Source organism: Stegastes partitus, unplaced genomic scaffold (assembly GCF_000690725.1).
Source record: "Stegastes partitus isolate 25-593 unplaced genomic scaffold, Stegastes_partitus-1.0.2 Scaffold1806, whole genome shotgun sequence".
Classification (NCBI taxonomy): Eukaryota; Metazoa; Chordata; class Actinopteri; family Pomacentridae; genus Stegastes; species Stegastes partitus.
In genome coordinates this window covers 23,384-45,858 of record NW_007579537.1, presented here as the reverse complement: position 1 = coordinate 45,858, position 22,475 = coordinate 23,384, and the positions used below count along the sequence as shown (strand labels likewise).

The following is a 22,475-nucleotide window of genomic DNA, read 5'->3' as shown; positions in this document are numbered from 1 at the left end:
GGTTTAGCATTCTAAAATGAAAACAAGTTCACAGTACTGTGGAAACATTGCTGCACCTCTACCGATTGACAGACTGCTGTGACGGCAACTTGTCAGTCACATAAAGCATTTCCTATTTTGTCAACAAATTTACTCTCAATGGCAACGTAATTTAAATCACATTGTGTTAATGAAGACTCGAAACTAGTGATTGAGGCCATAAACTCATTAGGGAATGTTTACAACAGTGATGACAAGCAAACAACATGAATAAAACGCATCTTCTAATCATTTTAGTGACTATAGCATTATTCAACTTGTTTTATGGAACTGTACAGACACTGCAGCCCTTGGTTAAGATTAATGTAAGATCGTGGTCTGTTTTAATACAGAAAAGAGAGATTTGTCTCTAAACGATAGCCCCATTTTTCCCTTACCTTTACCCAAGTGCCAGGTCTCTGGTATGAGAGTCAAGTGCTGGGTACACCCACTGTCTACCACAACCACCTTCTTGACTCTGAGGCATTTAAAATGTGGTGTTTCACTCATTCAAAACAAAACGTTGCCTCTGGATGTAATTGAGTCCCTGGCTATGTTTCACCTAGACATAATAAGGAGGCTGTTTAGCTGTAGTAGATAGTGAATGGCTCAGCAGTTAAGGCTTCGGGCTACTAATTGGAAGGATGGGGGTCTTAGCACATTTCCATATGGTGTCATATGCTAGAAAACCCATCATGAGTGAAATAAGCAAACTGCACAGGACTGGTCAAGTGACTGTCTCAGAAAAACAGACTCAGACTTCCAGGGTCTTCAACATAACAAACATAAGGAACCAATCCTGTCAACCTGCAGGGTGGAGCTTTCTGTATCATTATTCCTCTTTAGAAGCAGCTTCCAGTTTAACCATGTTTTGCGGCGTTACTGCAATATTAGTTTTACAGTGCATGGATTTATGGATTTAATAAATGACCAGAGGGGACTTTGAGGTCATTAAAATTAATTACACATCTAAATACTCAGTCACCTACGCACATACTGTGTGATCTTGGTTTGTCTGAAGCATAAATTGGCAGATGTGAGATAAGCTTGGTAAAATCTCCGGTCGTCTGTCCAAAGTTCTAGATCACACAGTGGGACATGTCCACAGAAGTTGTCATAGTGTGGCTGCTGCTACGAAACATGTCTACAAACGAACTAATCAGAATACTCGAGTCATTGATGTAGAATACAATGTCATATATACTATTTCTGAACTAAGCACATTTCTCAGTTGTTGTTTTTTTAAATGCTTTTTTACCATTTTGATTCCATTCCTGTCATCTTCCAGCTCTGCCACTCTCCCTGTCACCTTTAAATGTCTGGAGGAAAACAACAGAATTGATAAGCGGATCACGCGTTTCGTGCTGCCTGTGGGTGCTACCATCAACATGGATGGAACAGCCCTGTATGAGGCGCTAGCAGCCATCTTTATCGCCCAGGTCAACAACATGGAGATGAACTTTGGTCAGATCATCACCATCAGGTAAAAGTTAACAGAAATAGTCAAAACTTATCCTGTAAAAATGAAATAATCCCCACAGTGACACACTTTGTCTCATCTTTGGGTTTGTCCTTAATTAAGTATAACTGCAACTGCAGCCAGTATTGGAGCTGCTGGCATCCCTCAGGCAGGCCTGGTCACCATGGTGATAGTGCTGACCTCTGTCGGACTTCCTACTGATGACATCACTCTCATCATCGCAGTTGACTGGTTTCTGTGAGTAGCTTCCTGTATGGTGAAAATGTGTACAAAAATCCAATACAACATCCAATCACATTCAGTGGGTTGCATGGTGTTCTGTCAAGTGCTGTAACTGTACATGAATCATCTCTGTCATTTTAAAGGTCAAAAGCAGCTCCACATCTACTACCACCTAGTGACACACTTCTCCCTTTTCCCTGGAGTCTTGTTCTACATCTTCCCTTTTGTATTGAATATTTTTGCAATGAGTTTTAACATAGAAACATAATTAGGTTTCCCAAATTAATCATTTCAATTAGAATACCCTTCCCAGAAATTACTCAGCTAACTGGGGTAATAAGAAAAAACCCTTCTCGCCTTTGACTAGCATGGACGTCTTGATTCATGAGCACTTTCCACACTGAACAGAAGAAAGTGTAGTGTCTCACGTCTAAAGGCCTAGATCCTCTAAAAGTGTTTTAAGAGACAAGAACATCAGACTGAATGGTCGTAGTAAATAGTACTTAAAGAGTGGCGTTTTAAATGTAGCAAGGTTCGACAAAATGCTTTACAATGTGCAACACATTCACACATCAATGATGATAGAGCTGCCATGCAAGGTTATTACCTACCAAAAGCAACCTGGGGGTTCAGTGTCTTGCCCACGAACACTTTGGCACATGTAGGGGTCGGGGTTTAATCTAATTCTAACCAATCACCAGTTCTCATAAATAAACATTGGTCTGACTCAAAGGACGTAGTTTGTAGGTATAAGTCTGCCATTTGCTGCACAAATCATGTGGCTTTCTTCTCCCCTTCTGCCATCGGCATGTTATCAAAATCCCATTTACGAATGAGAAACAACAACCTCTGAGCAGCAACCTACATCCTGAAAAGGTTTGAATTGTACAACAAGGCAGGCTCCTAGTTTTTTGGTTTATTTTGTCAATTATCCAAATTTAATGACAGTGCTCGCCTGCCTGCATGTGAATGTTCCACTAAAACAATTTCCCTGTCACTGTTTTAACTGAACTGCAAGGTGGCTCGGTGGTTACCATCGTTGCCTTGCAGGTCGCCAGTTCTCGTTCCGGTGAGGACACCGGGATCTTTCTGCGTAGAGTTTATATGTTCTCCCAGTGCAGCGTGGGTTCTCTCCGGGTTCTCCGGCTTCCTCCTACACAGTACAAAAAACATGTTGAGGTTAATTGGTGATTCTAAATTGTCCGTAGGTGTGAATGTGAGTGTGCTTGGTTGTCTGTCTCTAAGTGTGGCCCTGTGATAGACTGGTGACCTGTCCAGGGTGTCTCCTGCCTTCACCCTAAGTCAGCTGGGATAGACTCCAGCCCCCCCACGACCCTAGTGAGGATTCAGCGGTGTATAGATAATGGATGGATGTTTTAAGTGAACACTGTCACAGCATCCTGTCTTTGGCTTTACTGTGAAGATTTTGACTTGTTTAAAGAAATATAGACATGCCAGAGTTTATTCCCCCCTATAGGGGAGTGATACTGAAGTGCAATGAATACTAGTCAATCAGAGGCAAGTAGGAAGAGTCACACCAAACAAAATAGACTTGCAGCAAACATCTACATGATAGCCTATGCCTACTGAAAATTGAGTAGGTTTTGTTTGTTTGACTATGACTTAACCTCATTTCCACTGCATACAACAAACTCCTTAAAAACATCAACATCAAAAGTGTCAAAAACACTACTGTCACAACTAGACTTCCTGCTTTACCACTTACACATTTACCCTTAATCTCCATTTCTTGCCGGGGAGCAGGGACCGTCTGCGCACCACCACCAATGTTTTGGGGGATTCGATCGGAGCTGGCATTGTGGAGTTCCTGTCTCGACACGAGCTCCGCAGCAAAGACGTGGAGATGGGAAACTCTGTGTTGGAGGAGAAGGAGAGGAAGAAACCTTACAAGCTCATCTCCCAGGATAGTGATTTTGAAAATGACAAACGTGCTCACAGTGAATCGAACATGTAGCTCAACCCTCAGCTTTACCTACATCTGTGAACACATACAAATATTTACAGCTGGTTCTGTTTTTGGGAATAGGAACCTAAATGTGAAATATTGTTGTTAACCATAATTTTACTGTAATTATTTCACACTTTGGCTTTATTAACATTCCTTTACTGTCATGTTTCAGAGGTGATGGCTTTCTTATAATCATCTTTTAATCCAATTGACAAAGATCATGTTCTTTAAAACAAATGCATCAGTCATATATTTCAGATAGGACTGGTAGTTTCTGTTTTTTATGTTTACTAATTTAATGACCATTTTAACTTCACTCATATAGAGGCTGAAGTGAAGGTAGGTAACAGGTGATGCTGGGTAGATGATTTAAAAAACTAAAAGAAAGAAAAAACTGCAGAATGTCAAAGGCCACCAAGTAGGAACTAAAAGTGGACTGCTCATCATGGATATCTTAAGAAAAATAGACTCAAACTTTAATCATTTTGTCACCAAGACATGATTTACTCAATTTACATTCAAATTTTATCAACAAAGTTATATTTCTATATCTTCCCAACATTAGCTGGTTAATTACTGATTATGCGATTAGTATTAGACCTTGTGTGATTTTTATGTTTCAGTGGTACAGACTCAGACTCTTTCTGACACACCTAGGACTGCCAATACACATGTGTGTGCGCCTTCATATTTTGACATGTGAGATTTTTTTCTACCAACTGCTCTTTCACTGTAGACATGAGCCGAGTGAATATGTTGGATGATTAATATGTGTTAAAGTCTGTGCATTCATTATGAAGGTGTGAAACGGATATTGAATATTGAAATTCAACAACTTTTTTTGTGTAAACAACTGTGTTAGTTTCTTTTATTCAGTGAAATAAACAGAAAAACGCCTTTTCTGTCTGTCTAGTTTTGTGTAAGATGTCAGAGTATGCAGTTTTTTTCTCCTTTATAGCTTTTTTGACCTGAAAGCCCCATCGTAAGTATCATAACATTGATTTTGCGTGCTGGTCAATCAAATAAATTGCTGTGGGTTACAGAATACACAGGGCACACACTGAGGGTGGTATTGTTCATATAACAGAGCATTACCATGGGCGGATAGTGTAAAGGTTAGGCATATAAGCTGCAGCTAGGACTGCGGAAATGCAGATGATAAAGTTAATATATGAACTATGTCCTCCATTATTCCAACAACTGCTGTCAAGATACTCGTTAACAAGCTGAAGCATGAAGTGGAATGGAACAAAAGTCTTCAATAATTCATTATTCTTCTCACGGATCCAAACTAACAGTGAATCTACTAACAAGTATTGTGTGGCATCCAAAACCCTTTCCAACTACACAAAAAGAACAAAAACAAAAACAGAAGACATGAGCGAGCGACACTAACTCCAGCAGTGGTTCCTACAGCTCAGGCTGCAAGACTGATCTTATCACTGTGCAATTATTGTGTTTCTAACAGCATTTCACTCTGTGAAATTGTATTTAAAGGACCCACATCATGCACATTTACTGATGTAATTCATAATTTTATCGGGGGTTTAACAGAGGATAGCTGCATGCTTCAATATTTAAGAAACAAACATATTACTCTTACTGAACATTGCTGCATCACATCTCTGTCCGAAACACAACATTTTAGCTCCTGGGCCAGTCTGTGTCAGTTCAGACAGAATTCTGGAAAAATGTTGCTGCACTGTCTTTGTTTGGTGGTAACTGGTGGCTGGATTTACCACTGACAAGGATGAAGAGGAGCAGACTGTGAGGGCAAAGTTTATGCACCCAAGTGGGTCAGCTGCCTCGTTCAGGTGTTTTCCATCTGATGATGTTTCAGTTGGGTGCCAGTTGTTCTGTCTGTTCCATCACCATGTAGCTCCCACTAGAATGAAACAATGCAAACTTGACATTTAAACCAACAGAGACACTAAAATGACTTTTGAGTTTCCTTTTGAGTTTGCATTCTTTTCTTTTGTTTGTTTTGCACTTTCTATGATGTGTTTTAATTTAGAGAGAGTGATTTATTCTATGTGTTAATTTATCATCCATTTTTATGCTCAGTGTTTATTTCAAGTCAAGTAACATTCAGTAAAACAGGCCTCATATGTTGGTAAATATCAACATTAAGACAACAGGGAAGCAACTATTAATGTTTCGCATAAAATATATTTAATATATGTATATAGATATACATGTTTTGTGGCCATATGAGTGAGTCCACATCACCATTTTGGCATGTTGAAATAGCAGAAAACAGGAACCTTGGCTTGCCTTACTGCCACACACTTTACTGATGTTAGAGATGTGAAAAGTTGATGAAATGTCAACCAAAGACTGTGTTTTTAGTAGTAAATATGGATTCATCCCCTCTGAGGGCCACAATACCAACCTGGTTTGAAAATGTTTCACTATTAGTGCATGACATTAGCCATTAAAACCTAATATGTCACAGCGGTAATCACAATGTTGGCTACAGCCACAGCTGAGGATGCACTAACTTTCTCTGTAGCCACAACTGTATGAGCTGCGGTCTTCTATGACGTCGTGTAGCCTATATCCTGCTGCTGGTTGTGACCACAAAGAGTCATCAACATTCAGTGATAGATGCTCAGATACTAATCTATGCCACTGCATTAAGAGAGAAAAGCAGAGGAGCTTGTTCAGCAGCTGTCTCACTGACTGCTGCAGGGATGCACTATATCTGCCGGATCGGGATGACAGCTGCCACCGTGACTGGGGGCTGTTGGCTGACTGCAAGGCTTGTTAAAATGAGTGATGAGTAGTAAATGCATTAGTATCACATTATCCCTTTTCAACTGGCAGTGGAATAATATGTATTGGAACAACGCACAAACTGCTTGTCTGCATCAGAGGGAATGCAAAAGTATTGCAAGAAAACACAAAAGTTATTGTGAGATAATGCAAAAGTTTTGAAAGTCAGGCAGATATCAAAAAAAGAAAAAGAAAAAAAAAACCCTTATGGGACAAAACAGCCAGTAAGAGATGTGCAAAGATTCCCAAACAACCCAAACACTAAATACACTAAACAGCGATAGAATAATTAAACCACCACTGCTGAGATTGGCTTCCTATACGTTTTGTTTTTACAACACATGTCAGTCTGCCGCAGAATCTAAAATCTCCCAGGAAAATGAAGGCAGCTCGTTAATGATAGCTGGTTAACATTACATTTTAAAGGGGAGATAACATGGCGATAATATATTCTTTTTGTTGTTGTTTGCCTTCCCTTGTGTTTCTAGTCTGTGTTTTAAACATGTCACAGCGACTGCTGTGATGGCTGTACAGAGTTTTTTTTTTCCCCCTGGTTTGTGAGTCTTTCTCATCCTCCTCCCTCTGCTCTGTCCCTGCTGTGGATCAGTCACTCCTCTGGCTGTCAGTCATTAAGCCTACCTGATGCAGATCCACAGATCACCCTACACAATACCAAGACAACAGTTCCCAAGTCAAACTTTGGCAGATTGTCAGCTAACCATGCCTGGTGGTGTGTCGGCCGATTCTTCCTTCTGTTGTTTGCTTGAGTTTTGTTTCTTGCCACTAAGTTCTGCATGTGCTTCCCTTACTCAAACCTACAGCTCCCCCAGCCAGCCAGCTCCCACACCCATTACCCTGACACATTACTCTAGCTTTCCATGAACCTTAACCTTTACGTTAGCCTCAGTGCTTTTGGTTCCATACAAAGCACAACCATGACAGTATGTTGCTCACTTTGTCCAGCACACAGTGTCACCTCGGATTCCTCAAAGGATGAGAGAAACTTTGAATGAACTCAGATTTACATCAACCCACCACCTTTAACTGTTCCCAAGTCCCAATCTGCCCCTGTGTATTTAAACCTGCAATTCTGGCCTTTGTTCTTGGCCAGAATGTCCTACAGTGTGTTATCATGGTACAGTGCTGCCCGTTTTATTTGACTGTTTATTATTATACCCTCGGTCCAGGATGGAATTATGACGATATCCTGGATATTCTAATGAGCGGGCTTCATGATTAGTGTGTCGAAGTGTCCACAACGATAGAGTACTGAGAAAATTATGTCTGTGTGACAACAAACGGGGGTTTGTAAAGCTAAAATGGGAATGTTTTCACAAAGTCAAATGGACAGTTTCTTTGAAGATCAAGAAATGTTTATTCAAAAGGAGCTTTATGGTTTTGCTTCAGTGAAATTTCACCGTTGTCGGTACGAAAAGCCACCCCATCAAAAAAAGTTATTTCCTTTAATTAGAAGGTATACAGAAGATTCACTTGTCATGATTAAATTTTGATAAAGCTGATAGAGCTGTTCAGGATCACTTGATTTGTCCCTTAGTTATGCCGCTATGTGTTTAGACTGCTAGGGGATTCCCATGATGTACTGGGCTTCTGTCCTCTACTCTCCTTTCTTCCATACAGTTATATAACACCATTACATATCACTAACTCTGTGTTTCCCCCGAGGTCCTGTGTTTGTTCTCTATGCAGATGATCTGGAGCTTCATATTGAGCTTTTGATCGCCAATAGTATGTGTCTGCAGAGCTGGAGGCAGCACTCTCTGGGCCGCATGCTTCTTCTACAGCCGCACATTGAGAGCCTTTTTTTCAAGACCACAGTGTTTAGCACCTCATTTTTCTGTTTCAGGAAGTAGAACTTGCAGCATCTGGAGTAATCATCAGTGAAAGTCACAAAATATTTTGCTCCATCTATAGATTCAGTCTGCATGGGACCACAGACGTCACTATGAATGAGCTTCACTCTGTGTTTGGAATGGATTCCTCCAATTGGCTTGTATGGCTTTTTAGACAGCTTGCCTTCCACACATCCTTCACAGAAGGGAATCTCTGTTTCTGTAGAGAGGTCTACTCCATTCACCAGACCTTTTAGTTCCTTCAGCCTGGTAGTGTGACCCAGGCGCTGGTGCCGTAAACTGACTGCTACTGATGCACTATGACAGACAGGTAAACTTCTTTCAACATTCAGCTGATACAGTCCATCACCTCTTTGTGTTTCCATTCCTTAAAGAGTTCCATTTTTACGCGTATGTAGCAGTGAGACTTCCTGAACTGTGCTGTATTTCCTCCCAATGAGAATAGGTTCCCAGACAGCTTTGGAACAGCACGTCATACATAGTGAGATTTTTTACATCACTTATTTTGAAAACCTTTTTCATGTTGACATTTCCTATTCTAGGGCGTCAACCACCCTGCCATCACAGAGTTTCACACACTGTGTTTTTGTGAATTGCTGATATTCTTGAATAATTTCTTTATCACGTCATGTGCTTTGATGCTCCCAAATCAGTCAACCATTCAGTCTGTTGTGGTCTGCCTGATTAGTGACAAAGGCACTTTCTTTTTCTGCCGCGTCACACATCATGCTTTGAGCCTTGTGGGTCTTCTTTTTGGCTTTATGTTTCCAGTTTGGACAGTCATGTTTAATATGACCTTCTTTCCCACATTTGTAACATCGCCACATGTTTGATCTTTCTGGAGGACCTGGAGTTGTCCTGCAAATTTCCAGGAAATTGTGACGACGTGGCTGATTCCCCACCTGACATAGTAACACTGTAGCTTTCATTAGCATTCACTCGCTTTTGCTCTTCATTTATTAATGCTTGCTGAAAAAACTGCAGTGTCAGCTTGTCAATCTTTGTTTCTAGTGCAGTAGCATAACTTGGTGGCAAACTACCCAAAAGTGTTACAGTTTGGTCTTCTTCTTCAATGACAGCTCCTTTTGCTGATAGCTGATCAGTCAGCTCCTTCATTTGTTTCAAATGTTCAGTTAAACGATCTCCTTCCTTCATTTCACATCGGAAATATTTTTTCTTTAGGAATAGTTTATTTGCCAATGTATCTCTCTCAAAATGACCTTTCAGGGTAGTCCACGCTTCTTTGGGAGTCTGGCAGCTTCTATGTCAGGTACAATTGGGGTGTACTTACATTAAGCACTGACATGGGCAATGGCTTCTCTCTCCCTTTGGTAAACTCTGCTTGAGCTTGTACGTCAGCATCTGTGGCTAGTGTGTCCGTCTCTGTTAGCATACCCCATAGTCCTTTAGGTTTTAGCAAGTGCTCCATCTGAAACTTCCACATTGCCCAGTTCTCTGGTCCATGCAGTTTGTCTATAAACAGCTTCTCATCCATTGCGAAATCCACAACACTGTTTACTTCTCACAAAACTTTGTAAGACAGCTTCTTTAGCGTCGATCTGGGCCCATAACCTGTTGTACGTTAGGCTGAAACCTTAATGAAAACGTGTTACAGAGAACAGTGTTAAGTAGAGGAAACAGTGGCACCCATTGGTAAAATTACTGTACTACAACAAAGGTAACCCACAGATCACACATGAGCAAAGAGCACTGCCAAGCAGCTGCTGCCAGGACAGAGCCAGGCTCCAGAAACACCTGAGCTGAGCAGTAGTCCCGCACACACATCTAAAGTGGTAACGCTGCCCCGTAATCAAGCTACAGGTGAATTCAATGAACATAATGAAGGTAAGGGAGTCGACAGAGAGTGACGGGAAGAAAGAGAGAGAAGAGAGTGAACGGAGGAGGGCGAACTTTACCTGCTATATAACGTTCAATGATAAAACAATATAAACAAATGTTAATTTGTTTTATGACGTTAAACAAATGAAACGATTCACAATCACGTCGTGACAGTCTTCCACCACGGCAACAAATGCTTTCTTTAGCATCCAACTCAGCAGGTGACACAAACAGCAGTGACCTGTCGGTGGGTCCTGAGAGCTCTGAACACACTCATACTACTGCTACAGACCACAAAGACTACAGCAGAAGAGTCCATTATTATTTTACCTGTTAATAAGTAAGTTATTTACACGATTTGCCCAAATGCAAGTCTTAGCAACCAAGTTATTATGATCATTGTAATGAGTCGTATTTTGGGTTGAATAAACCTATCAAACCTCAACTTGTTAGTTAGAAAGCATTATTTGGATGGGGAGAAAACAAAATAAAAATAAATTAATTAAATCAAAATTATAGGTACTTGCACATAAAGCAGTACTTTGGCTCAACCTTTAAAATTCTAAATATATTTTGAGAGAAATCGCCCTTTAGTTTTTTGGAGATCATTCATTGTGGTAGGTGGCGCTGTCTTGAAAAAAAAAGGCTCTCAACATGTGGCTGTGGAAGAAGAAGCGGCCCTGTGAGTGCAGCCTCCGGCTCTGCAACACACCCTTCTCTTATGATCTGCAGTTTCTAGCCCCACCCATCTCCAAAATGTTCATGGTTCTGTTTGTATTGCTGCTCTCCATCTGCTATCCCACTTACCCCGCCTCCCACCATCCCCACCCTAACTGGTTGCAGTAACAGTGTGTGTCTGCAGAGCCGGAGGCTGCACTCTTAGGACCCACACTCATAGGAGCGCACCTCTTGTATGGCACCATGTTTAGAGCATTTTTGTTTAGACAACCTACCACAATGGATGATCACTAAAGTGCATGACTTACTGTTTTAAAGGAAGTTTTCACTCAAATACTTATAATTTTAAAGGTTTATTCCAGGACTATTCCACAGAAAGTACCACTTCATGTCCAGGTACCTCTAATATTAAAGGCTTATTCCACCCAAATAATGCTTTTTCACTGACAAGTTAAGGTTTGAAAGGTTTACTATACCCAAAACACAACGTATTACAACAATATTGATAACTTGGTCGCCAAGGTTTGCATTTGGACAAATTGTGTAATTAACATACTTTGTGTCATTCAGGTAAAACATTACTAGAATCATGTGCTGGGGCTTCTGTGGTCTCTGGATCTCAACCAGGACGGTTTAAAAGGTTGGAAAGGGGGGAAACACTGGGACAACTTTGGAGGCAAATATATCTACTTATTTAATACAACACACACACACACACACACACACACACATACACACACAGGCGCGTGCGCAAATTAGTCTTGTGATCACCACTGCTGAATCTCTGATCTCACTACCTCCTAAAAGAGACACAGAGGGTGTTACAGCCCAGCTCTAAGACTGCAACAATAAACAGGAGAGCAGATGAAGTGCCAAAAACATATTTCTATTCTACAAATAAGACAAACGCATGTCAGAGTCAGCAATCAGTCGTGTACGTCTGTGTGGATGTGTGGGTGTGTGCACAAAGCAAAACACAATAGCCCGCATGTATAACAGAAGCAAGCAGGTGGAGTGACAGACAATCAGAGGGAAGGAGAGTGTATTTAACTACATGGACCCAGGTGCAGTCAATCACCTCGATGACGACCTGCCTTGATAGAAATCTGAAAGCGACACAGACAAAAAGCAAGCAAAAACACACCTAGTGGCTCAGAGGGGTCGTCACACAGGGTCAGACATTAAAATGCACAAGTATATAGCTTTGATATATTTGATCAACTGTACATAGTTTACTTTTTTTGCTCTGGTAAAATATATTTTATTTTTCACACTTTTACAAAGCTGAGCAACAGAATAGGCAGCAACTGGTGTTCAATATGGGGAAGGATCTCCCTCATTGTTGTGTGCACCTTTAAAAAAGAGAAGACAGTTGGTCAAAATGTGTTTTTATTTGATCACTAGAACTTGACTATGGACGTACTAAATGTCTCAACATTACAAAACAGTATCACAATGAAAAGACTAACTATGAGAACACATTGTGAAGGAAAATATAGTTTGGACTCGTCACAGGAGGAACAACTGATGACTGAGGTCCATAAAGGTTCTGAGTAAACTATGGCAGAACCAGCAGCTGTAAGAGGAAGGCAGCATTAATAACATCATTAAAACTGTAAAACAGTGAGCACTGAACAAGCATTCAGTCATCATTCAACATGCTTCTATCATCCCATGAAGTATTAAAATACTGTCTGTAATTAATTATCATCAACATTGAGCTGATTAATGTCCCTGACGGTGTTTTACAGTGTAGGGGCTTATTTGTGATGTTTTCCCCGGAGGGAGAGATGCTCAATATCCAGTCATGTGATGTTAGGAGGGAGGAAAACCGGGAGATGGCGACACGCAACAGGTTTCACGGTCCCGAATAAATCCTCAGAAGAAGAGGCAGGAATAAAGGCTGAACGACTCAGAGCATCTGTAGTCAGTGATCCGCTGCTCTGTGTGTCTGCATCATGTCCTCCGTTCTCTCTGGCAACCTCGGCCGGGTGTTGTGCATCATCACCGGGGCCTCCAGAGGCTTTGGCCGGACTGTAGCCAGGGAGATGTCGGTGTTGGTGAAGCCCGGCTCGGTGCTCGTTCTGACGGCTCGCTCCGGGAACGAGCTGCGGACTCTGCAGACGGAGCTGACTGAGTCGGAGGCGGGCATGGCGGGTCTGAGAGTGGAGACTGTGGTGGCAGACATGGCTCAGATGGAGGGACTACAAAACGTCGTCAGAACATCTGAAGAAGCTTTTGGTGAAGGCATAGATCACCTGATGCTGATCAACAACGCCGGTAAGAGCTGTTGGCAGCAGGTTCAGTGAACTCAAGTACATTTACCTCACTTGTTTTTAGTTCTTAAGCCTTCCTTGATTATCTCTGTATTGTACCTTTTTACTGTCAAAGCAACTTGCTGAAAGGTGCTATATAAAGTATATATAAAGTTACTATGTATACTATATAGAAAGTTCTTATTATTGTTATCATTATTATTACTATTATTATTATCATTATTATTATTTTTAATTAAAGGATAACTACTAATATCCTGCTAAAATGCTATTACTGAACTTACATCTCTAATCTGGGACTATGGGAGTATTTTACATGACATTCATGTTGTATAGTGTTGCTATCCCACAGCTGAAAAATTGCATAAAAAAAAAAAAGAAATGGACAGCACTATATCTGTCTCTAATATAGTTTGAGGGGGACTGATCGTAAAGTCTGTGGATTACCTAGACCAGGGGTGTTCAGTCTTGGTCCTGGAGGGCCACGGCCCTGCATGTTTTAGATGTGTCCCTCTTCCAACACACCGGATTCAAATGATCAGGATGTTATCAGGCTTCTGTAGAGTTTGATGATGAGCTGATCATTTGAATCAGGTGTGTTGGAAGATTGAAACATCTAAAACATGCAGGACTGTGGCCCTCCAGGACCAGGATTGGACACCCCTGATCTAGACTGACATGGTCACTGTCAGAAAGTACGGTGCCTATGACTTTTATAAAATGCAGTTCTCAAATGCATATGAAGTGCAGTTGACCTTTTGATGTGGAAAACCCAGAAATACTATGGATAGATATCATAAGAGGAATTTTTATCTTAAATAATTCATCATGATTTAACTCTGTTCTCCCCGTGCAGCGTGGGTTCTCTCCGGGTTCTCCAGCTTCCTCCCACAGTCCAAAAACATGTTGAGGTTAATTTGGTGATTCTAAATTGTCCGTAGGTGTGAATGTGAGTGTGCTTGGTTGTCTGTCTCTAAGTGTAGCCCTGTGATAGACTGGTGACCTGTCCAGGGTGTCCCCTGCCTTCACCTGGGATAGACTCCAGCCCCCCATGACCCTAGTGAGGATTAAGCAGTGTATAGATAATGGATGGAAGGTTAGATGGATAGATGGGTTTAACTCTGGTGCTGGTGATGTCTCCTTGTTACCGCCCCACCAGTTGATGAAAACATGCAGTGCAGATGTGACACCTGCCTTTCTGCTCCTTCCAGCCTCTCTGGGTGACGTGTCCCGCTGCGTTACAAGTTTCACTAACATGGCTGAAGTGGACTCCTACTTGTCCCTGAACGTCAGCTCCTCCCTGTGCCTCACCGCCAGGGTGCTGCAGGCCTTTCCACAGCGTCCAGGTCTGCGTCGCACCGTGGTTAATGTCACTTCACTGTGTGCCCTGCAACCTTTCCGCTCCTGGGTGCTGTACTGCACTGGTAAGGCCGCCCGAGAGATGATGTTCAAGGTGCTGGCAGAAGAGGAGCCAGACATCCGGGTGCTCAACTACTCTCCAGGTGGGGAACAGAGTGTTGGTGCTACTTATATTGAATCTGGGTCAGAGGAGCTAAAACTTGTGCCTAAAGGAGCAGTGATATTGGTTTTGCGTTGACCAGTAATGCCAGTTTTTACATTAGTAGCATTATTTCATATTTTTTGCACCTAAAAGTTGTTGCTACCTTTTTGAAATCATAGCAGCCTGACGCACAAAAGGGAATTAGCTGGAAAAATGCTTTCAAAAGCTTCTGAAAGTTGACTATGTGAGTATGGAGGGCATAAAGAGCCATGCATAAGGTCACAGATACTCTTATAAGTAAATCTTACTGTGGTTCAGTTAAACAATTTTTTAATTAGACAAAAACAAATAGTTATCAAATAAAAAGTTACTAGTTACATTAATTAGAAAATATGCATGAATAAAAGCTATAAAGAGGTTGCTGGTCACTCAAAATGTATTTTGCAAATGAAATAGAATTAGTAACACTTTTCTCTTTCAGACTGAAGCTGCATATATAGATGGTTTGTTTTGTTTTGCATTTTTCATTTCTATCAGAAACTCCTAAACATACAAACACTGCAGCCATAGTTATCTTTTTGTCTGCTCTCTATATTGAACCAGGCCCTCTGGACACAGCCATGCAAGTGGAGGCCAGAACGAACACAGCTGATCCCAGCATCAGGAAGTCTTTTGTCGACATGTTTGATCAGGGCCAGCTGCTCACCTGTGAGGCGTCCTGTGCCAAGCTGATGAAACTGCTGCTGGAGGACAACTACACATCAGGAGCTCACATTGACGTCTATGATGTGTAGACTATGTGTGGGCTCTGTTAAAGAAATGTACCCGTAGTCCTCATGTGAAGTTTGCTGTAGTGGGTGTTTATCGGTATTCCGGTATACAGTGGGCTTACCAACACAGAGCCTGAGTCTGTGATGGTAAACCGACCCAGAACATCTGCAGTGTCACACATTTTATAATACCCTATAAAATGTGTGACACTGCAGATGTTCTGGGGGTCAGTGGGTAGGGAGGGCCTGTATGTTAATACAGACGCGAATGGTGGTTAGTTAGTATACCTTTGCTGATCAAATGACAGGAGGTTAGAGGACAATGAACAACAGGTTGTGGAATCGGGGGTCTGTGACAGGAGGTAGGGGAACACATGACAACCGGGGGTGGAATCAAAGGCCTGGTGACTATCAAAAGAAAAGAGAATGACTTTGTTCATCATCAAAAGAATAACTTTCTTCATCAGCTCTATCCGACATCTAGCTTTGAGTATACATTTACAATAAAAGTGAAAAGCTTGCTGTAGAACTTTTAATATTGATAGATAACGCAAACACGAAGAGCACTTTTAATTCCAACAATACTGATCCTTTATCCCAAGCTGTTACATATGATGTGTAACTAATCAGGTATGCTGACTATGCAGCATATGCACTGTGAAAGTACTCACTTTGTACTGCAGTGGACATTGGAGGCCACAGAGTTGTGACTACAAGTAGAAAGAGGTGGATGCATCAGAGTCAAAGTTGCACATTTACATTCATTTAAATCTGGGATTAGTTTCAACAAACAAGATGAGTTATTGGCCAAAACAATAATTGATTCCTCTTAAACATTCCTCAATTAAAGTTTACTCATTGTATGGCCAGGGCCAAACTGGGATAATAATGTGAATCTAGCATTATCTCAGGCCGATATCCGTACAGTCACCACATGCACAATGGACTGTTTATAAAGATAGATGATGCATCAACACTTCCTCTCACTGTACAAAAATGGGAAATACCAGAAAACGCATTTAAGAAAATTGTATTTTAGGTGAACTTAGATTTTCTTTTCAAAATTTGGCCCATGTCCCATCTGCAGACATGGAGGGGCCAGGGTTTATGTTCTACAAACTGTTTATAAAAAATGGATGTAGCTGGCTTGTCTAAAAAGTGAAGGAAATATAAACCTGCATTCTTTTTAACAGCCAGCAGGGAGCAGCTCCTTCAGGTGCAAAAAGAAGTCAGAATGTATGTAAGTCTCTGAGAAAATTGTCCTACTTCTCACTTAATTTTTTACCTTAATAACCCTTTAAAAAAAAAAATTCCGGTCTCAGGTGTTAGTTTCAAGACCTTTTGAATAGAGCATGATGTTCACTTTGTCCATGATGGTCCCATTTAGAGTGAAATAAACAATTAAACAGGGTATGTTTTAGGGAAGGTCCTAAAAAGAACTTGTCTTCAAGTTCTGGCCTAGCTCCATCCCTCGTCTATTACCTTATTCCAAACTCAAGGCTTCAAAAAAGTAGTCCACAAAGCAATGGCTGATTCAATGTCGCTACGTCCATCTTTAATATACAGTCTGTGTTTTATTGCAACCAGCCAGTTGTCCCTCTGTCACGACTGTACAGATTCTGATTTCAAATGATATCACCACCACAAGATGGAAGCACCCAGAAGTGACCCTGGTTATGTTTGGGTCACGTCTGAGGGATAGACTCCAGCCCCCCACAACCCAAGTGAGGATTAAGCGGTGTATAGATAATCAATGGATATAACCATACAGACCTCTCTTTCCAATGTAGCATGACCAAGTGTTGGTGCCGTTAATCCCTTTTTAAATATAGAATTAACAGGAGAAGGGTATTTGTGATATTTTAACATCCCACGGGCACTAATGCTAGCATTTCATTTGATTAAGTGTGCCCCTTTCTTATGAACATCTCTGAAACAGCATTTCGTTTCCTTGTCCTGCAGCTGCAAAAGCCTGTAAAAGGTCTTCTTCGAGCTACAGACAGGAAGTAGAGGGAGAGAAAAAGTGTGAGGCATGCAGCAAAGACCCCAGGCAAGAAACATTACCACTAGACTGCCATGAACAGTGAAGGCTTGTATGAGATATCAAAACTGTAAAACAGAAACTAGAATATAAGTTCTAAAATGTAGATTAAAAAAAACTAAACCTGTAAACAAGAAACCAGAAGCAAACCAAATAAAGATTATATTGTAAACCAAAACTAAGAAATTAGTCTTCTCAGCAGACTTTCGTGGCCAAGAAAAGTAGTAGCAGACTTTGACTTTAAAGGCAGATATGTAGGCACTTCCTTTCACTTTAGCTCTATTCAGGACTTCCTGCTGTGTTTGTGCATCATCAAAGGAACGTATGTACAAATCATAGCACCTCCAAAGTCCAGCTTTACATGATGAATTAGAAAGGTGTGGATGATGGTGAGTTTCTTCCTACAATCTCTCCACATAACAGTTATAAGTTTTAAACACTGTTTGTCTTGTGGACTTAAGTGGATGGTAAAACTGATGCCATGTGTACCGTTGGTGACACATGGATATGGAAACCATGAATTGGCCTTAATAGCAGCAACTACCTGCCGTTGTATGTCTCAGGAAGGATACAATCGAAGCTTTACGCTTTCTCTGTGTTTACATGTTCAGGTGATGTCCTTTGATATTTTAGTTGTTGTATCCTGAGCCTTTCATTTCTTTGTGATATCTGGTAATTAGAGGAAGTGTTCTATGAATATTTAGATGAGTAAACAGTGATTGATACTACTACTTCTAATCCTGACCATTTCAGTATGGAATGGAAAAATGTTCCACATCGTCTGTTACACTCAGATACTTTTTCTCACACATTCCTCAATATTTGGTTTAATAATTTTATGTAAATGTTTAATAAGAGTCGTGGCTTTGTATGTGCTTACCTCAGGCTAATATCCAAATCAGTTTTGTAAACGTGATGCTGCCTATATATTACAGAAATAAATAAATGAGAACAACACTGTGTATATTATTTGTTTCTTCTTTGCCTATTTTTAATGTTGATCACATAATGGTCCCACTTTATAACAAAATACCAACAGAAATACTTTTCTATGCAGTTTTTTTCATACTTCCAGAAAACCTATAGTAAATCTATGAAAAAAAAACAAAATGCATAATTGCTTTTTGTAATAAAAATGCATGTTTTCATGATTCCATCATAGAAAATTCTGAATTGTAGGAGTCACTAGAAACTCAAGACTGCCAGGACATACATGGTCTTTACAAATGTATATTAACTCTTGTTCATGACTTTATATGAATGTGTATTTACATATAATCTGAGTAACTTCTTAGGTATCAATAAAATTTGTAGGATTCTTGAAATCCATAAACATCCACAGCAAATGTACATCAATCTGATCAGTCGTTTAGATGTTTGACAGATATTCAACCACGGCAAAAAGTAATAATAAATAAAAAATTCATGAAAATCATGACATTGCTTTTGACTTGTGGTTCAACAGAAATATTAAAAACAAACAAACAAACAAGCATGATGGAACCCGTAAAGTAATGCTTTGTTGAACAGCCCTTTGAGCCAATAACTGCAATCAAGTGTTTTCTGTAACTCTCAATCAGACTTCTGCACCTGTTGACAGGTATTTGGACCCACTCGTCAAATACTCATTAGCAAAGTGCTCTAATTTGTCCAGGACAGTTTTTTTGTCTTTTTAAAATCATTCTTTTCAACAACAATTCTATTTTTATTTATTATTACTTTTTTTGAGTGACTAATGTGAATTTTGCCTTTTCTTTAATGGAAGAGTACATTTGAGGACGACTGTACCTTCACTGTACTTGTAAAGATAGAGCACAGAGAGTGTGTTTTTGCAGCTCTGTTTCCTGTCATGTGTCTTTGACAGACAGTCACAGCTGCCCTGGACCAAAATACCTCTGCAGGAACCAACCCAAACAAGGGGACGACACCCACTATGACATCCTTAGACTACCTCTTACCTCTGCACCGCCCCTTTCTCTCCCCCAGCCCTCTCTCCTCTCCCACTGTACACCACCTTCCCACTCTGGGGAGGTGGTACAACCCCTAGAGGGGGCGAATTTATTTTTGGCTGTTGCAGGGGTCGGGCTAAGGCAAGAGGGGCAAGTGCTCCTGAATGCTGGTGAGATTTTTTTGAGAACCCTCCACTCTCTCAGCCCGTCCCACCCTCAGCCGCTTTCTTCTTCTTCTCTGTCTCCTGTGTTTTGTTCAGCCATTACAATGACTGTAGGGAGAATGGACAGTGCTGTGCTGTTTGATGCTGGGAAGAAAGGTCGAGGCCTGAGGGCCACCAAAGAGCTCAACACTGGGGATGTGATCTTCGCAGAGCCCAGTTTCTCTGCTGTGGTCTTCGACAGGTAAGAGTCCTCTGGTTGTTGTAGTTTTTTAACTAGATAGACAGGTAGAAGGACTGATCTGTTCTCATTGAGCTGACTTTTGTAGGCCTCACCGCCACCAGTGTGTTAAGGACAGGAGGACTGTGACCTCATTTCCAGATTCCCAAATTCTCATGATGTCAGCATTGAGAAAGCTGTCAAGGTGTCATGTGAACTTGAGCATGACATACTTCTGGATTCAGTTTTCAAATGCACGGAGGCTTACCAAAGGGATGATTGCAATAGCACTGATTCTTGCAAGCTTTCAGATTAATTTCTCATTAGTATCACTTGACCTCACATGTGGTCACATTTACACATCACACTTGAAACAGATGGTAAAGCTATGTTTAAAGTTTTGTGGGTGTAGCACCTTTTAACCAAAACAATATTTTATATGTGGAATAAAAACTCACAATCAGTAGCAATTTGTTTCAGCTATGTCGGAAATCTGAACACTGATTCTGTGTTTAGCTTTGACTCTGAAAACAGATCTGTCTCAGATAGTTTGAGAGGTTAAGATGCTTCATAATACAGCATCAAAGTCAGATGTGGGTTACTTAGCAGGTCATGGTGAGGACTGGAACAGGAAAGTTTTAAACAAGTCACAGCTTCCTGATTTGAAAGATTTAATGCAAATGTTCAAAACTACAGCAGTGTTTCTGTTGATTTGTGATCTTTAATATTAGGAAATCAAAAAGAACATTGATTTTACATGTTCTTTCTTTGCCACCAAAACTAATTACTGTTTGATTATTGTGTAAAGTAATACACTTCTCTTGTGGGTTATCTGTGGAGCTGGAGTTGGAGCAACTTGGCTGATAATAAACACTGGAGGAGGGTCACAGCAGTCTGGCTCCAAAGTCCAGAAGTATACAAACACAGTGTGAAAATGACCCACTGTGGTTATGGAAAGTTACATAAAGCTGTTTCCCTGCTTCCAGTGTTTACAGTGTGCTAAGCTTAGCTTAGCTACTACAGGCTTTACCTTCATATTTACTACACAGACACAAATTACATTAATCTATTCAACCTATTCTTTGCAAAATAAGAGATGTACTTTCCAAAAGTGTTCACTTGTCCCTTTAACTGGAGGAAAGTGGTGATTTATTCATTACACTTACTGAGCAACTGCATTTCTGGTGACATTCTTATATCTGTGTATCATCTGGAAAGTCCAATCATTATTTTGAGCTAAGAAAATTCTGATGATGTTGGACAGAAGAGGCCCAAGAGTGGAGTCTTGAGGAACTATTGTTGTTGTCTGCTCAGATGTGTAATTTCCAGTCAACACAGTATTTTAGTGGTAGCTTAACAATTTCTATGGCTTGGATTAGGATGCTATATCATGCTGTATAATTGTAACTAGCATGTGACTTATCCTAATTCTATTCATGTAAGATGCTCCAACATTTAACATGATCTAATGCTCATTTTATCCTCTCATATGTACCATTTCACTAAAGGCATTGCAACTTTTTACAGCAGTGCACATGATGTTCTGGCCTTTTCTCTAAATAGTTGTTGTGTGGATGTTAAAGCTGGGTGTAGCCTGGTTATATGCTCAAATGCCAGACACAGATCTGGTAGCATAGTGTCAGAGCCTTATAAGAGCGAGGAGCTCCAGAATGTTGGCTCACCGAATGGGTCCAACACAGCAGGCATGCACCAAGAGGATCTGCCCAATGTCAGCCAGGAGCTGTCCAAAACTACAGAGAGAGAAGAGCTTCAAGTGACACAGGACTAATGTGTTTGAGTTTTAAGCTGTTGATTCCAACACACATTAGTGGCATTAACAAGTCTGTTTACTATCCTACCAGACAGGCTGAACTCACTGAATAAACTGTTTACAACTAGAGTCACCCTGCTGTCTGCTGATACTTGTGGGTTCAACCACACAATGCAAGTTTGTGTTTGAAGTCAGCATCCAAACAGTAGCCCAAGGCTGACAAATAGGTTCTGTGCAATCACATTGGCAAATCTGGGTTTACTGACAGAAGAAAATGTCTGTGAAGTTTATGTTATGTGTTATGGTGGCATTTATCAGAATCAGGAAAAGTAAAACCTTTCTGGCGGTCGTTGAACGTATTGTGTGTAATACTGTAAAAACATCAAATTTGTAGAGGTTGTAAAAATGTAGAATGGGCCTGTAAATAATCTAACATGGAGAACCTTCTTTTTTCACCATTAATGACACAAGTGGGCACTTGTGGAAAAAAAATGTTCATACTGATTCCAAGTTTGTTTGTGTTTTTCATTTTTGTTAAAATAATTATCAAAGAAAGTCCACATTGTTGTTTTCTCTTTTATATATAATTTATGGCATTCTAACTTTGTCATACTGCCCAAAAGACATTTTTGAGTTTACTACCACGCTGAAATCCAAACCACCCCCTACACATGAACCCTATGCACTACCCCTCTGTTTGCGCGTTTGCACATATTCAGGGCTGTCCCAAACCGACTGCTATGTGAGTGCAAGTGGAAAGACAAACCCTTAAATAGCGAGTCTGCATTGGTGCAGGGTCATGGCAGTTTTGGAAGGAGGTGGGTGTGCATCACAGGCATGGAGGAAACAACATAGTGGGAGAGTTCTGTCTTAGTACACTGTCAAGTATTTCAGATCAAACACTCACCCTTGTTTTCCTCACTGACTTTTTGTT

The 22,475-nt window shown here is 40.7% G+C and overlaps 3 protein-coding genes across 6 annotated transcripts in view; all 3 read left to right on the top strand.

The window, feature by feature from the left end:
* LOC103372689 (excitatory amino acid transporter 1-like) overlaps positions 1-4,108 on the top strand; it is a 14,799-nt gene extending 10,691 nt beyond the window's left edge. For 3 of the 4 annotated variants that reach the window (XM_008302391.1, XM_008302393.1, XM_008302390.1), the window contains 3 exons: positions 1,307-1,501; positions 1,601-1,735; positions 3,485-4,108. In XM_008302391.1, coding sequence (XP_008300613.1) covers positions 1,307-1,501; positions 1,601-1,735; positions 3,485-3,695 — 541 coding nt within the window. In that variant the 3' untranslated portion in view covers positions 3,696-4,108. The remainder of the gene's footprint in view (positions 1-1,306; positions 1,502-1,600; positions 1,736-3,484) is intronic. The other variant, XM_008302392.1, reaches the window with a different exon arrangement.
* An 8,678-nt stretch (positions 4,109-12,786) lies between these two features.
* On the top strand, positions 12,787-18,397 carry LOC103372688 (sepiapterin reductase). The gene is made up of 3 exons (XM_008302389.1): positions 12,787-13,132; positions 14,340-14,630; positions 15,233-18,397. The coding sequence occupies exons 1-3, from the start codon at positions 12,811-12,813 to the stop codon at positions 15,421-15,423; spliced, it is 804 nt and encodes a 267-aa protein (XP_008300611.1). The 5' UTR covers positions 12,787-12,810; the 3' UTR covers positions 15,424-18,397.
* Positions 18,398-19,672: 1,275 nt separating this feature from the next.
* The window catches only part of LOC103372696 (histone-lysine N-methyltransferase SMYD1-like), a 21,130-nt gene continuing 18,327 nt past the window's right edge, over positions 19,673-22,475 (top strand). The window contains exons 1-2 of the mRNA XM_008302401.1: positions 19,673-19,794; positions 21,388-21,544. Of these exons, the coding sequence (XP_008300623.1) occupies positions 19,673-19,794; positions 21,388-21,544 (279 nt within the window). The remainder of the gene's footprint in view (positions 19,795-21,387; positions 21,545-22,475) is intronic.

What these genes read in the sequence shown, in the direction of transcription:
- LOC103372688 (XM_008302389.1), top strand. Translation starts at nt 12,811, where the DNA reads ATGTCCTCCGTTCTCTCTGGCAACCTCGGCCGGGTGTTGTGCATCATC. An exon ending in GATGCTGATCAACAACGCCG is followed by an intron (nt 13,133 to 14,339) that starts GTAAGAGCTGTT and finishes TGCTCCTTCCAG; the next exon opens with CCTCTCTGGGTGACGTGTCC. An exon ending in GGTGCTCAACTACTCTCCAG is followed by an intron (nt 14,631 to 15,232) that starts GTGGGGAACAGA and finishes ATATTGAACCAG; the next exon opens with GCCCTCTGGACACAGCCATG.